This window comes from Ostrinia furnacalis, unplaced genomic scaffold (assembly GCF_004193835.3).
Source record: "Ostrinia furnacalis isolate ACB-3 unplaced genomic scaffold, ASM419383v2 OfSCF1277, whole genome shotgun sequence".
Lineage (NCBI taxonomy): Eukaryota > Metazoa > Arthropoda > Insecta > Lepidoptera > Crambidae > Ostrinia > Ostrinia furnacalis.
Window position 1 is genome coordinate 35,352 of NW_021131516.1, and position 17,222 is coordinate 52,573.

The 17,222-nt window shown below is 35.7% G+C and overlaps 2 protein-coding genes across 2 annotated transcripts in view; both read left to right on the forward strand.

Annotated features, from left to right (window-relative positions):
- Window positions 1-17,222, forward strand: part of LOC114352233 (uncharacterized) — a 40,239-nt gene that overhangs the window by 2,110 nt on the left and 20,907 nt on the right. The gene's annotated exons all lie outside the window — the stretch shown is intronic.
- On the forward strand, window positions 1,177-3,882 carry LOC114352236 (carcinine transporter-like). The gene has a single exon (XM_028303757.1). The coding sequence runs from the start codon at window positions 1,244-1,246 to the stop codon at window positions 2,957-2,959; it is 1,716 nt and encodes a 571-aa protein (XP_028159558.1). The 5' UTR covers window positions 1,177-1,243; the 3' UTR covers window positions 2,960-3,882.

The window sequence follows — 17,222 nt, forward strand, 5'->3', positions numbered from 1 at the left end:
ATCTGAACTTGTTGTTGTTGATTTTTGGCGTCGAACCTTAGACCAGGCATACGGCTAGGCAACGTAGTCATGCAGGAGGATACAAGGAAGAGGGGCAGCCACAGTATGTAACACAGAGTCGTTCAGGTGAGTGCCAGGAAGAGGTGCAGCAACCGCAGTTAAGGAACGGCTGGGACGAACAAGGATAGGCGCATCAAGCTCGTAAGCCTTGATAGGGTTACACTAGTTGAGGTGGCCCTTTCCAAGACTTGGAAGCCTGTGGGTAACAAACCATTGGACGTGAAGAGGGTCATTAATTATACGTATATTTTCTACTTTGCCGAACATTAGCGCGAGAACGGTTTGTCCAAAACATATGAATTTGGTCTTATTCAATGCAGGATTAAGTGCCCTTCAACCGTCATGAAGACCACTTTTTGATAGGGTAAGTCCTTTACGCGGTATAACCTGAAAACCGAAAAAATGCCCCTTTCGGGGGCCCCCACCACTTAAGCACAACTCCGTCGAAGTCGAAAACTTAGGAGAATCTTAATGGGCAACCAATGAAGCCATTAAAACAATATTATTAGTAGGAATTATTTCCGATTTAAAAGCTAATTCTACTGGACTAATATATGTATTTTATAAATGTGTAAACGACTAATTTTATGTGGGATGTACATAAAAGTTCGATCCCAGCTGATAAGTTCCACTAACCAAAAGTTCAATCCTTCATAACTAGCAGCTAATGGTACATGGTACCTAACATTGACAGGATCAATCAATAATAAAAAAACTAAAGCCACCCATCGGAAACTCTTCTGCGTGTTGCTAACGTCAATGGGCGATGGGGATAGGTTACCATCAGGAAATTCACAAGCTCGTGCAGCAATTAAACCATAATTCTGGAGTTTTAACACAGACTTGTCACGTTATTATGACTTAGAAATAGATAAACATGGAAATCACGAACCAACGTAATCCTTTCTTATCGGCTTACTAAACGTCACTGGAGCGCGGTAATGGATTATATTTCAATTTAAATTTCATTACATTACAATCTTAAAAATTCACATTGTGATGTAAAGAATATGCAAATAAACTTTTTGTTTATCTTTGCATGGTGGCGCTTGATAAAAACCGTATGAATTGTTTTATTTTCGTCAGAATAAGTAACACACCCGTTCAGACGTGTTTTAGACGAACACTTTAAATACGATATCCATAAAAATTTGGAAAACCGTAACAGTTAAAAACAGTAAGAATGGAGGAGGTGAATCATGGAAATAAGAATGGGTCAAAATCTGAAGAAGAAGATAGCAAAGAAGTCGATTTCGATACATTTTTGTCCAGCGCAGGAGAATTCGGTCGCTACCAATGGCTACTGTTTTTCTCTACGTTTCCCTTCTACATTTTTGGTGGCTTCACATATTTCGGCCAGATGTTTATGACTGAAGCTGCCCCAAATCATTGGTGTTGGATTCCAGAGCTTGAGAACCTGACTGTAGAAGAGCGAAGAAATATAGCAATCCCAACTGATTCAAATGACCGATTCGGATATTCCCATTGTCAAGCATACGTCGTAAACTGGAGTGAAGTTTTAAGTACTGGTCAGAAACCTAATTCTTCCTGGCCCGTGGCAACTTGTGTGAATGGTTGGGAATTCAATACATCTGAGATTCCCTATCCAACTATTTCAAGCGAGATGGGATGGGTATGTGACAGGAGCAGCTACCAAGCTACAGCGCAGTCATTCTTCTTCGTTGGATCAATTGTTGGGGGTTTCATAGTGGGATGGATTGCTGACCGTTTCGGACGGCTGCCGGCTGCGACTTGTGCCAATATGATTGCATGTGTTGCAGGTATTGGTAGTACCTTTTCAAGAAATTTCATTGAATTCACCGTTTGCCGCTTTTTTGTTGGCATGGGATATGACAACTGCATGATGATGACTTATCTCCTCGCCCTAGAGTATGTGGCTCCGAAATACCGTACATTGATGGCAAATTTGCCTTTCGCGCTGTTTTTCACATTGGGATTGACTATACTGCCATGGATTTCATTGGCTTGCGGACATTGGAAAGCTATAGGCTTGGCAACTAGTGTCCCTTTGGCATTGTCTCTCCTTGCCCCATTTATAATGCCGGAAAGCCCGAGATGGTTATTGTCCAAAGGACGAGTGGAAGATACTATCGATAAAGTCCTTTCGGTCGGACGAATAAATAAAAAACCGATTCCGTCAAAAATGGTGGAACAATTTATAGTATCAGCGACAAAAAAAGCAGATAATACTGGAAGTGCGAGTGTGTTGCAGTTGTTGAAGAGTTCAGTTTTAAGAAAAATGTTTATTTGCATATGTTTGGTGTATATGTGCCTCATGATCATATTTGACGTATCAGCAAGAAGTGTGGGACAGTTACAATTTGACTTCTTTTTATCTTTCACTCTTGTTTCATTGACTGAGTTGCCGTCTTTGCTAATAGTTTCGTTTGTTTTGGATTACGCTGGTAGAAAGTGGATGATGATTGGCGTGTGCCTTGTATGCTGCATGTTTTCATTGTTCACACCATTTCTAGCTGATGGACTAATTTCTGTGTTATGCGCTATGGTGGTAAGGTTTACTATAAACATAGCATGTAATGCGACCATGCAGTGGTCTGCTGAGGTGCTTCCAACGCCAGTACGTGGTTCAGGATCAGCTATAATACATATATGTGGATACGTAGCCACAGTAATATCGCCCTTCATTGCATATCTTCAAGTTGTCGCGTACTATCTCCCTTTGACAATTTGTGCATGCGTTGCAATATTGGCCATACTCCTAGCACTCAACTTACCAGAGACAGCTAAGCAGGATCTGCCTCAAACATTTGAAGATACCGAAAATATGATCAAATCGCAGCCTTTCTGGGATTTTCCACGTAGAAAGAAAGAAAATAAAGAAAGTGCGTATGTCAATAGGTCATTTGAGCTTGACTAGGTCTAGGGATAGTAGGTAATAATTTTCGCCGATTTTAGTGCGTTCTAATGAGATTCCACCAGTGTGCGAAACGATGACCACTTCCAAACTTTTTAAATGTTTGGTGATATAATTACCGTGAAAATGGGCTTGTGGTCTTGTTCATGTATTTTAATGGTAAATATCTCTAAAAAAAAGGATAGATCTTCACAGCTGTGTCTTGGTTTGACATGGCAACATTTTGTGAAAGTTATACATACCTATAATGAAGATATTACGATTGAACCACACGAGATAAGTCCTTTGTTAAGAAAATATTCTATGGTGTAATTTAAAAGATGTTGGCAATATAGTTTTTTTAATAATGCTAGTAAAAAATTTGCTGAGCGTAACGATTTCAAAATGCGAATTTGTTAGTAAACTTTTTTAAACATCATCATCATATTTTTCATAAAATTATTTTTAAAGTTTGTTTAAAAAATTCATCATGAAACATTTTTGTTTGGTTATAACGTTTTTATTGTGCTCAAGTTATTAAAATGAATCTAGATTCAAACTCAAGCATACTTAGATGTCTTCCTGTGATTGGGATAAACATTCAAATTCAACGGTAAGCCGGCACCATCGGGTGGACAAGTATGATTACTTTAGGAAAAATGGGAAAAAGATGGCGCCGGCTTATGGTTGAGTTTTGGGTCACGATGTAATGTGTTTTAATACTTTTAATTGAACCAGTTTTGACAATAATCGTAATTCTGAAATTTGTCCTGGCTTAACTAAAGGTTTGCGAATTATAAATACTTGTTATGTTCATACTTTACACAATTTGCCACTACAAATATTTTAGTATCTCTCATTAATGAGTTTCCTTTAATTGTTTTTGGTTTTCTTGTTTTTACTGTCATTTTTATGTTGCTTCATCTATGCATATCATACATGTAATATCAAAATGGTCATTACTAAAATAATTAAGATAAATGTCAAAATATTTGTAACTAAAAATTCAATTTCTAGCAAATTCCAGAAACAAAATGGCTTTTTTACAAACACCTTATTATAAATGGTTGTTATCAATTTCCTAAAATAAAATATTCATGATCGAACCTCTTTGTTTCATTCATGACAGTATAGTGCGAGGACATGTTTTGCAGATCCTTCTAAATTGGTACTAAGAAACGCGTTTAATTTACATAAAGCAATAGTTTTGCTTGTAACAAAATGTAACATTGACTTCTAAACGAGGGTTTCTTACATCATTTAACTGTCTAATACAAGGGTTAAAACTTTAACTTATCTAAATTAATTAAATAAATGATAGATGACGACCCTTTAAAACAAGAATCGGTAACTGTTAAACACAGCCAAACTATTTTATAATGTGTACTTATATCTATGATTTACTTATTGTCTTTTAGCCGATGTACAGAATCGTATTTTTTTTTAATTTTTCAACTATCACGTGGGCTATTTTGAAATACCCGAGCCAAGTAAAAGGTTTTCCAGACAAATTCGGCGATTAAGAATTTTATAGACCAGTTTCAGTCTCGGCACGATCATAAGCACTTGAGTGTGTACGTTACTCCAGCTGGAAAGTAGCTCCTAGAGTGATATGAGTAGAACGTATAATTAGTTCCCAACGTGGTGTAAATGTGCGCCAAATTAGAGATTTGTGCGTGCTGTCGTTTTGGTACAAAACGGAAAAAACGATTCCTGCTGGAGTAACGTTGTTCTAGCAGGAAAATTCTAAACGAATGATCGGAAAGAGAAAAACTGTGTACGAGCAGATAGCTTATATTTGTTCTATTGTGTGAGCTGAAAGTGTGATTTGTGCGTCTTCAGGTTTTCGAGATTTTGCATTTCCTGCCAGGGTAACGTTTTGCAGAATGCTCTATCTCTAAAACCATTATAGGTGCGCCTATAGAATAAACACACACGAGTAGCTCTTGATTTGTGCGTATATGTAAAAGAAACATGTTTATGAAAATATTTATAAATATCAAGTAATCGAGCTTTCTTCAAAATCCGAAAAAGTCGTGTAGCGCCTGAATAACAAAACATACAAGCTCACTGAAAACTGTATTCGATCCTTCTTAATACGTATTATAACCATAAAATGTTTCAAAAACGCACATTAATTGAATTGGGTCATTGAATAATATCACTAAAAGTAATTACGACGGTGCTATATATAACTTTGACGTCAAAATACAAGGAATCAGCTACACCTAGTTGAGTGGATGTCAACCGTATAATTAGAGCGTTTATTGAACAAATATAAAATACTAGCTTTCCGCCCGCGTCATCGCCCGCGTGGAATTTTGTCCGGAATAAAAACTATCCTATGTTCTTTCCCGGGACTCAAACTATCTCTATGCCAAACATCAAAATCGGTTGCGAGGTTTAAGCGGGAAAGCGGAACAGACAGACAGACAGACAGAGTTACTTTCGCATTTATAATATTAGTTGGGATTAGTTGGGATAATATTCAGCTTGAAATGTATAGCTTAAAAAAAGATAAACACAAAAATATAAAATTGCAAATAACGGCTGGTTACCCGATCAAATTCGAATGCATACAAAAAAGCGACGGATTCATACATATCGATGACCTTCTTAACTATACCAACTAACCGGTAGAAATTTGTTGTACCGAAGTACACTGAAGTACAAAATAACAAGTAAAAAATAAATTTTAATGACAAACTTTATTTCTTATCTCTGGCATGAGTAATGTATAAGTGCGCCTATATTATAATTTACAATTAAGTCTTGACGTGAAATATGTGTATTATATTAATACTAAAGTGGTTGATTGGCAGATAATGCCACCTGGCATTAAGTCCGCCACTGTACAGTTGTATGTGCAAAAGTGTAAATAAATAAATAAAGCCTGGTCCGTGAGCACGTATAATTTTGTCCAATGACCCCAAGCTACCCATCCTTATCCGGCCATCCATCCTTATAGGCTTTAGCTTCTAACACAAAATTAAATCACTTTTCTTTCATGTCTATAAAACATTTTTAGCAATTTATGGCCGCTGAGGCAGGAAAGTTCCACCACAAAGTGGCGACCACGAACCGGAAGACGTGGCGCTGGCAGGCCACCTACTAGGTGGACTGACGATCTGGTGAAGGTCGCGGAAGGTAACTGGATGCGAGTGGCGCAGGACTGGTGTTTGTGGAAATCCTTGAGGGAGGCCTTTGTCCAGTATAAGTGTCTTGTCTTTCGAACGATATTGATCTGTGATTTTACGTCATGATTAAATACTTTTTAAGATAAACTGATAAGAGATTCTTAAGAAGAGAAATAATAAGGGTTTTTCATTTGATGTGGTTACAAATTGTATTTATTTTTCATTAACAATCTAAAATACGACTATTTAAAATAATTGCCAAAACATTTGAACACGACTGTACTAACAACAGCTTAAGTTTAATACACTCAATGTGGAAGGTAATCGATGTGTATGAATCCGTCGCTTTTTTGTATGCATTCAAATTTGGTCGGGTAACCAGCCGTTATTTACAATTTGATATTTTTGTGCATATATCTTTTTTTAAGCGATACATTTCAAGCTGAATATTATATTTTATGTTTGTTTAATAAACGCTCTAATTATGAGGTTGACATGCGCTCATCTTGGTGTAGCTGATTCCTTGTATTTTGACGTCAAAGTTATAGCACCGTCGTATTTACTTTTAGTGATATTATTCAATGACCCATGAATGTGCGTTTTTGAAACATTTTTGGTTATAATACGTATTAAGAAGGATCGAATACAGTTTTCAGTGAGCTTGTATGTTTTGTTATTCAGGCGCTACACGATTTTTTCGGATTTTGAAGAAAGCTCGATTACTTGATATACATATATAAATATTTTAATAAACATGTTTCTTTCACATATATACAGTGTGAGTCACGTTAAAGTGTACATATGAAAATAGATGAAACTAGACCTATTTTTATCGACAAAAAAGAGGTCAAAAAATTTTTGAGTTTTTTTTTTAATTTTTTATAGAATTTTTTTTCTTCCAATTACTTATTGTAAATAAAACGTAATAACTTTTAAACCAAGCGGTATATCCTGATAAAATAAAAACAGTAATAATGCTAAATAATAGGCTATACTAAAAAAATACACAAAATACACAAAAAAGGCCAACAAATAATAAAACTTGATACTTTTTGAAAAAAATCTGCTTTTAAATTCGTGTTTTTTTGGTAATTTGATAATTTTCTCCAAAAAATGCCCCTATAACCGGTGGTTTTTATTACTTTGTATTATTCTCTATCGTATTACCTTCGTAAAACCAAAAATCGCATGTCTCTATCCCTATCACAACATTTGCTATGATCGTGTGAACAAAGGCCTGCCTCAACATTATTCTCCGCTACAGGTAGAGACAATTTTAATTTTAACTAAAATGCTTATTTTACTTCGAAATCTTTGGTTTTTATTTGAAATCTAACTTGTCTTTATCAAAATTACAAATCTAGAGCCATTTTCAGTTTCGTTGTTAACGAAGCGTTGAATGGCGCGCCCGGAGAGGCTTAGTTCAAACGATCATAGCAAATGTTGTGATAGGGATAGAGACATGCAACTTTTGGTTTTTCAAAGATAATACGATAGAGAATAATACAAAGTAATAAAAACCACCTATTATAGGGGCATTTTTTTGAGAAATTTATCAAATAACCAAAAAAATACGAATTTTTAAGCAGATTTTTTTCAAAATGTATCATTTTTTATTATTTGTTGGCATTTTCTGGGTATTTTATGTATGTTTTTAGTATCGCCTGTTATTTAGCATTATTACTGTTTTTATTTTATCAGGATATACCTCTTAGTTTAAAAGTTATTACGTTTTCTTTACGATAAGTAATTGGAAGAAATAAAATTCTATAAAAAATTTAAAAAAAATCTCAAAAATTTTTTGACCTCTTTTTTGTCGATAAAAATAGGTCTAGTTTCACATATTTTCATATGTACACTTTAACGTGACTCACACTGTATANGATTTTCGAAAAGTGTGACTAGTCTAGTCTACTAAGAGACCCACTGTACCTCTAGTACGAAAAACTTTCGAGTTCGTTTCGTTGCGTATTCAGTGTCATCGAAAAATTTTGTATGAAAAATTAAACAGCGCCCCCTAGGGCGGCTATAATATAGGGGGCGCTGTTTAATTTTTCATACAAAATTTTTCGATGACACTGAATACGCAACGAAACGAACTCGAAAGTTTTTCGTACTAGAGGTACTGATCGCGTTCGAAGCACCTGTGCGGCGCTAAACTCGTCACGACATGAAACGAGACTATGTGCCAACTATCCGGCCGCCGGATATCCGGCTATCCGGCCTAGCAGCTGGCCGGATATCCGGTATCCGGTATCCGGCCAAACAACTATCCGTTTCATCTCTAATCTCTATGCCAAAGGACAATGTTCGTTCTCCATACATTGTTCGCCTAAGAACCAACAATTTTGACATATTACTACCCGAAAGCGAAATAATATGATTCTGTGTGTAAGAACAATGATTCCTGATGGACACTTGCCATAAAATTAATGATTAAGAATATTAAATCACAGCGATTTTATAATATGTCGTTTATGACAACATGGCGTCTAATGTATTGTGTGAATGTATGAACACCGATTCGCGAAAAATGTTTTGTATTGTCGTCACGCCGATTCGCAGCCAAATAGTATAAAATAATAGAACAAGTTTTAGAAATACAACTCGGCATTCCACTTTTATAATATGCCCACATATTGCACGTAAATAAACAACATGAATCGTAGGTTGTTTCCACCCTTGTCATCTGACACATGAAATAAACTCCTATTGTATTATAGATATCGAAGCCGAATCGTATATAATAATAGAATGGGTTTTGCAGATCACTCGGGATTCCACTTTTATAAAAAACCTACATATTGCATAAAAATAACACGAATCATGAGTTTTCTTTTCACCATTTACATCTGACACGAGATAACAAACTCCTATCTCCATGACTACCGTCGTAGTCTATGCCAAAGACTACAATATTTTAAGCAAGAAGTTTCAAACCTTAGCGGCTACAGTAACCCCTGGGCCACATACATCGTNCCCTTTCCCACCCTTTGAGTCTCAGTAAAGTTGTGGTGCTTTACTGAGACCTCCTATGGACAACTTGAGAGAACCAGAAGAATCACGATGCACTGTTTTGCTTCACTTGCCCACACCCATGGACGTTCACGAACACTCAATGGTTAATAATCCACCATTATTACACATTAATAGTCGCCCACACACGAATTTGAGGAAATAAAACAAAACCGCTAACATGACGCCCGCCAAGAAGTCCTGACCAAAGGTTTTGCTTTGCTAATGAGCGAAGTATCCTATTGTTGATCTCTTTATATTTGATTTTTAATTAAACTATTCAATTGATCTCACAATATTATGTTCAGAACATGTAACTTCATCTTGTCAAACTAGAATATAAAAGAAATAAAATTATTTTTATTATAATTTGCAGCATTTTTATTTACTTACAAACAGTCGACCCGAAAAACCCGAAAAAACCGAAAAAACCGGTTTAGTTCGGTTTTTAAAAATGAAAACCGAAAAAACCGGTTTTTCCAAACCGCTCGGTTTTTGCATGCCCTAATGTCAAGCCTAAGATAAGCCTTCCTAAGTAAATACGTCTGTAAAAAGACAGTATTCTTTCTGCGTAGAAAATACACGCCATAGTGTAAATAAATGTAGTAACTTACCCACAAATGTTTCGCTGTGTTGCATACAAAATATTGATTTGGTTCCAACGAGACACAATTTCAACGGGACACATTTTCAATCAGACACATTCCCACGTGGACACATCAATTATGGAAAGACTAGCGGCCGCCCGCGACTTCGTACGCGTGGATCCCGTTTTATTATCCCCTTCATCTATCTTATGTGGTTTAGATTTTTTCATACAAATGTTTTTTCCCGCTAACTCTAATTTTGCAATATCCTGTTGTAACTAAGCTTTAAGTTTACTAAGGTACCTGCATGCCAATAAGCGTCTAACTTAAGCGGTTTAGATTTTTCATACAAAAGGTCTAAAAAAACTCCTAAGTATACTATCCAGGAGCCTGCCTTGCTGAACCTGCCCAGGAGTATGAAAAATAATTGTACCAAGTTTCGTTAAGATCCGTCGAGTAGTTTTTGTTTCTATAAGGAACATACAGACAGACAGACAAAAAATTTACTGATTGCATTTTTGGCATCAGTAATCACCCCCTGATAGTTATTTTGAAAATATATTTCATGTACAGAATTGACTTCTCTACAGATTTATTATAAGTATAGTAGTCTAACACCCAGACCGGTCACAGAAATTAAAATGCATCATTTCAATTTCTGCCCGGCCGAGAATCGAACCCGGGACCTCTCGGCACAGTAGTCCGTTCTGAACCACTACACCAAACGGCAGACGAATACATATACCCATGACAATTAACACATTTTATTTTTTTCATTAAAACATTTAACTGATGATACAATATCTATGTGCGGAAACGTCACGAAATCTGAATTTTAGCTGACCTCCTAACCCCTCATAAAAGCCAAGGTAAATTTTATTGATTGGTCTATGTTATGTTTAGGTTTTTTATTGATTTAAGGAAAGTACGCGAAGATGCTTATTTCTGTTTAATTTTGTTTTTAATTGTAATAAAATATAGTTATTTTAATGTTAATATTTTTCATTTCACTTTCATTTATTCGACTGACTGTATTGTGTCAGTTTGCAATGTGTCCACGTGGGAATGTGTCTGATTGAAAATGTGTCTCGTTGAAATTGTGTCCCGTTGAAACTAAATCAAAATATTTTATGTGTCTTCTGGGAAATGTCTAAATTTCTGGTAAAAGGTACACAATGTAAGAAACAGAACAAACTTTATACATAACTACATACCATGTCCCACAGCCAAATAATGCTATTCATGAGTAATATCATTCGACTAGAAAAAGATCTCATAACTACATTTTTTATTTTTTCTTAAGGTTGAAACCAAATGAAGAAGTTTATTCTGTTCAAAGTGGACCTACTGCTTATAATTTTACTGTTCTAAGACACACGTTGTTAATGCTTTACGAGATAAGGTGGCTGCAAAATAAATAAATAAATGGGAAATTGTAATTCCTTGCTTGGCTCGTACGATGCAGATGGGGCGTGCGTGGAATTCAAATGTAATTTCATATTGTGTGGAGAATATGGTGGAACAGTTCACTTATTCCATTATAGTAGATGGGTCACACGGAGATAAGTAGTTTTAAAGAAGTAAGGAAACATAGTAGACGTCGGTTTAAATATTAAGTAGGTACTGGTTGACGGATGTAATATCTGAGGTAATGAAAAATAGTTTGTTTTTGATTGGTGCTATAAAAACATGGGATTTGAGTTTTCAGTTTCATTGTTTTAAGATAAATAACAATTTTAAATTTTCATCGAAACATATTCAATTGTTTTCAAATGAAAGGGAAATATATTGACTTTGAAAACGTTAATATTATAAATATCGGTTTACGGCTCGTGAAGTTGGCGTTAAAGCCGCCCACGGCTCGTGGTTATCAGTAAGCAAATATACTGATAACAAATGTCATCAGGTTCACAATTAAACTGGGCAGTGCAATCCAGTCAACTCGAAAGCTGTTTGTTTATTACAATACAGCTGTTTATTACAAGTCAGCTTACCTACACAAAGAAGAAAAAATAATGCCATATTCCTGACCTGGGAGATTCTTCATACATCATACAAGCCTTCATCATGTGCGTTCCCTTCGAGAGGCCACTGTGGAAAACGAAGGTTTCGTATACATAAAGATTTAGCAGAACCTCTAAAACAAATGTAGCCAGAATGATAAATTTGTAGGTGTTGTAAGTTGGACGTCTCATATTTCGAAGATACGAGTAGGTTACCTGCCTATTTGACTACCAAGTCAATATATCTCAAACTTCAAAATTTTCCAGGAGCTTAAACATAAAAACGCAGTAAACAAACAGAGGTTTATTATTGTGTTAATTATTATAAAACGTCTACAGATAAACACGTGAAAAAAAGAGAAGAATTACTCGTAAATCGTGTAACGTCACACCTCAGTCCCAGAGCGCCTCTTGGAGCAACACGATTCCCCTTTGTTATACCAGTTCTACTCGTATTGGATATTTGAAATATTATGAGCACCAGCTTTTTCCCTTACTGAGATACCGAGAGCAATCCATTTTATTGTTTTATTTTTATCTTTGTAAAACGCCTCAAGAAGATCTTTCACTCACTAGGCAGACCGTATTTACGAAAGAAGATGAATAACATTATTGATCTTGGATGCAGATTAATCGGAATGCTTCAAAACTTGAATTTCGTTTGGCAAATTGCCTGCGCGTGTGGATAATTGATACAATATTAAAAATATAATCTCTATGAAGTGTGAAATTAAATAAAAGATAAGAACGGTGCAGCAAACATAACTATTTTGGTTCTTGACTTTGGCTTTGATTTGGCTATTTGTATTAGAAAGATACATAAGATATCTGTAACAAAGAAAATACTAAGAAAGTCGTATCATTAGAGTACACTTTCCTTATGAAACATTTGAACAATGATATTGATTTTTTTTGTCACTGGCCATAATAAAACTTTCTTACATTTTTTTTATTGGTAAGTATACTTTTTAAACGTTTGGTCAGGCTAGAAGAAACCGCGATACTGGGCATTTCGACGAATTGTACCTACTACCTATAATGTATGCGTTCCTCACTCGAATATAGGCGTGAATAAACATCTTCTGAAAGGGTTTGTTATTCTGCCAGATACACGTGAGTGACTTAAAACATGTGTTTCACGGAGTATCTAGTTTCTATTGGAATATAATTATCCATTCAGCGATTAGTTATCGAAACAGCAAATAACCGATTTAGACACATTGTTTCTCATAACCTTGGAAACATTTACTAAAGGAAACCAGGCCTAGTTTTAAAGAAACAGATAAAAGGCCCTGAAAAGTTCGTATAATAAAGCAAATACTCAATATTTTAACAATTTAAATTAGGTAGGCAAATCCTATTCACCAAAAAAAATATATAATTATTTTTCTAAGTGTAAAATAAATTAGTTATAAGTTTTATTTACTTGCAATATGGTTTGTCTAATTCAATTGTAAAAAAAATGGTATAAATAATTTTTATATCACTTTTTAATGCTCTAGGCTGAATTTGCCACATTGCAATGTGGTCAGACAGTTGTAGTGCGAGTTGAATTGTAACAATGCATTGTTACAACTCAACTCACATCACAACTGGACTGTCAGTAAAACTCAATCGGTGAAAGTTGAAATAGTTTCCAGAAAGTAAAGTAAAGAAAAAAGTAAACTATGAGTATATCTTCAACCGCAGCAAAATTGATCGGAGGAAAACAGAACGAGTTCGAAGTTTGCGATAGTCTTTTTTATTGTCACCGATTTCTCTGAGGTTTTTTTCTGTAAAAATATCACAGACAGTCATTGGACACTGCAAATAATATCTTTCTATTATGAGATCAGTCGCCTTCTTTAAGAGATCAGTTTGCAGTACCTGTTTTTAGAGCAACCTTAATAATATAGTTTTGTTGTGTTCGGTACAATGACTGGAAGTTTACGCTAGTATAATATTTTGAAAACAAAATAATTTAACTGCAAGTCTCCAAAAGGTGCATCAGCTGTTTAAAATCAATATCTCAATCACGGAACTGGTCTGGTCACCCCCACAGTGATGTGATTGCACAGCGTTAATCAGTTTGAAGCCATACGACACCATTTTGATGGCGTCGTAAAACTGATGGCTCTTAGCTTAAGCGTTATAAAGGCCAAAATCTCCCTATTTTAACAGCCTATTTTAAGTGATTGGAGCTATTTCTAGGTAAGGACAAATTTGTTTGTTTCCCAAATGGATTGTGGGAGGGAATGAGGGGCAAGACACACCGAAAAACATTTTCGGGTATCGCATGCGAAGCATAATGCTTACTTTCTTTAGTGCAACACCTCATCAATCACACAAAAGAGGTTTAGGTACCTACGTTGTTTCTTGGCAGACAGAATCAATTGTTTAAAATTAAAGACCGCCGCTAATTAACCAAACAATGTCCTAGTGAGGACTATTCAATTTTTAAACTGCGAGGAAAATGCACTTTTTTGAGCAAAATCTGCTTCTGACTTTATGACATTCCACAATATTAATAGATGCATAAAACATTTTTATCTGAATACTAGAAAAAGTACTTAGTTTTTGAATTTTTAAGGCGGCAAGGACGCTCAAATCATAAATCAGCTTTACAGCATTGAAGACGTGAGCGGAATGGAGCGTAACGCTTGGCCGTAATAGCGCGGTTGCTTGTTATAAAAATACAATTTTTAAACCTCACCCATAGTTTTGATATAATAATACTGAATACGAACAGAGTGTACGCCAGAATGACCGCTTAAAATAATGTCAATTTAACATCAAAAGCATTACATTTAAAGTCAGATCTTCTTCAAACTTCTCCATCCAACATCATAACTTTTGGTTGATATTTGGCGATATTTTTCAGCATACGCCTTCCTTTCATCGCATGTACATAATTCAATAGATCAGGTTTATCAGAGAGAGGCTCCGTTGCCGTTGACGTCTTCATTCAGTACCTAATTTACGACCCACCTAACTCTATAAAGATTTTTGACGAAGAGATACTTCGTATTTCTGTTAACAGTTTTCACTTTTCAATGGGATCAATTCATACATTGTTATCTGGTCACGACGCGTTGCGACGTCTTTTTCCAAATATCAAAATGATAAAGTGTAAGAATTTTCCATTATTCAACAAAAATATTTTTTCCATTATTTTTAGCAGTTGTATCAGTGAACGTGCTGTAACATTGTTCCTTTACAACCTGACATTTCTACTGGCCTAAATAGCATAGTACGCGTCTATTTAAACGTTTGATGGATTACTAGTGTATTAATTAGACGTAACCTCCTCAATGAATTCTCTAATTACTTTGCACACGTGTGAAGTTCATCATTCACCGTGACACTTGCCACTAGCCACTTAACTATGAAGCTGGTACATGCAAATTGCGTAGGTTTGAACTTAGCGAAGGCGCGGTCAATTAAGGCGATGTGTTGATACCGAATCCATCAAATTACTTACACAAATTGATCACGAACACCGTTTTTATGATTTGGAAGACGAAGGCGATATGACTCGGTAATTTTACAGTACTCTTGAGATAAGAGCGGTCTCAGAGGGTTTCAGTAAATTATAATACTTGTTATCTTTGTGTATGCCACCTGTTGCCATGGCCTGTTGCATAGTGTGCCAGCCTTTATGATATTATAGTCTAGTACCTAGACCACAATATGCCAGTACCTAGATACTTCGGACAGCCCTATTCGCGCACTAAAACTGTAAATGTATTTTTATATGTGGTTACGTAAACAACACTCGTAAAATATTATTTCCTACAATGTTAATGAAATGGCGTTGATAGGACTCGCTAAATGACCAATTAGTGGCACCGAGTGTGGCCATTGTAAGTAACTAAAACTTATTGGGTTCGCCTGAAGGAAGACGCAAACGCATAAAAGTAATTGAAGTTCAAAGAAAGAGCAATTAAGTATACATACTACTTTGTTATTCTTCGTCCAATAATAAAAAATATAAGTTAGTACTAGCGGCCGCCCGCGACTTCGTACGCGTGGATCCCCTTTAGGGGTTGAATTCCCTCTGGACACGTGGTCCGACTGCTTTGTCCGATTAATCGGACCACGTGAACTTTTTTTTCCTGTTGGTTCGATTAATCGGACTACAAGGAATCGCAATTCCACTTCGTCCGACTAATCGGACTTGAAATAAATTAAGGGTGGTATGCAACAAAATCGATCCATGGAAACTATTTCTCGTGACAATTTCATATTAACTACCAATGCGATGCTCTTTGGTAATAATAACAAGAGCTTCCTCGTGAACGGCTTGGCATGGAAAGGTTCACTATTAAATTTTATAGTCTCAGGTGAGCACCTAAGTTCTAAAAGGAACCCTCATTCAAAATTTGAGACTCCTAGCACTTGCAGTTTCTGAGATTTCGTGATGAGTGAGTCAGTCAGTCAGTCAGTGACCTTCGCTTTTATATTTTGTAGATTACTCTTATACTTGTTATAAATTAAGACTCAATGACTCAGCAATACCGAACTTTGCGACCAAAGATAGGTTTACTCGAATTACTAGAACCATAAAAGTTCGGTTTTAATATTCGCTAACCAACCAGTGGGTGTGCAACATTGCCGGAGCCTATTGGCCCTATATGTACGAAAACACAAAGTCATGCTGTTAAATTATATCTATGTATCTCCATAATAGGGTTACTTCATTGCCATGCGTTGCCAATTTGTAAAAGTGGGTGGTACTTACCTAATTGAGGGCAATCGACCTTAGAGCGCAGGACCGTTCATTGTGGAAAACCTTGGGGGAGGCCTTTGTCCAGCAGTGGACGTCATTTGGCTGAAACGAACGAACGAACGAACGACCTTAGTACCTACCCAGTTGTCTCTGGAAAAAATTCGTAATACAGTACGTCGTTATACTTCGTTACCTTTTGCCAAATGGGTGTTTATTAGCCCTTTTTAGCCCTGCAAAATTTCAAAAAAATTTTGTTGCGATAATAAGCCAGTAGAATTAGATTTGAAATCGGAAATAATTATTATAAAAGATTTTATTATTTTAATGGCTTCATTTGTTGCCCATTAAGACTCCTAGGTTTTCGACTTCGACAGAGTATAATACAGGATTACTACAGTATTGATTAAACATGCAATTATACAAATCTTTCCTCTAATATTAATGTTTATAATATAATATAATAGGTACTAATATTAATAACCTGTTAAGTAAATGCTTATCACAATTTTTCTAAAAAAAACTTACATTTATATCTGCTTGTCTGAGTTCCATTCGACAATTCAATAATGAACCCGTCACTATCACGGTCTAAGGTCTCTTTCCGTTTTAATTTAGTTTCCTCTCTTACGTCTTTCTCTTTATCAGTCAAAATATTTAAAAGACGCAAAAGAGACACTAGAGATTGCTTCTTTACCTCTTTTTTGAGTTGAGTGCCACCTTTCGACCACGTTGTTAGTTCTGTGCCGTTCTCCAAATACGCACCATTGTCACCTCTAATTTGATTTAGGCCAGGTCGTATCCACGTATTTTAAAATTTTGCTATTTTCGGAGAGTTGG

Excerpts from the sequence above, each read along its gene's own strand:
- LOC114352236 (XM_028303757.1), top strand. The coding sequence starts at position 1,244 with ATGGAGGAGGTGAATCATGGAAATAAGAATGGGTCAAAATCTGAAGAA.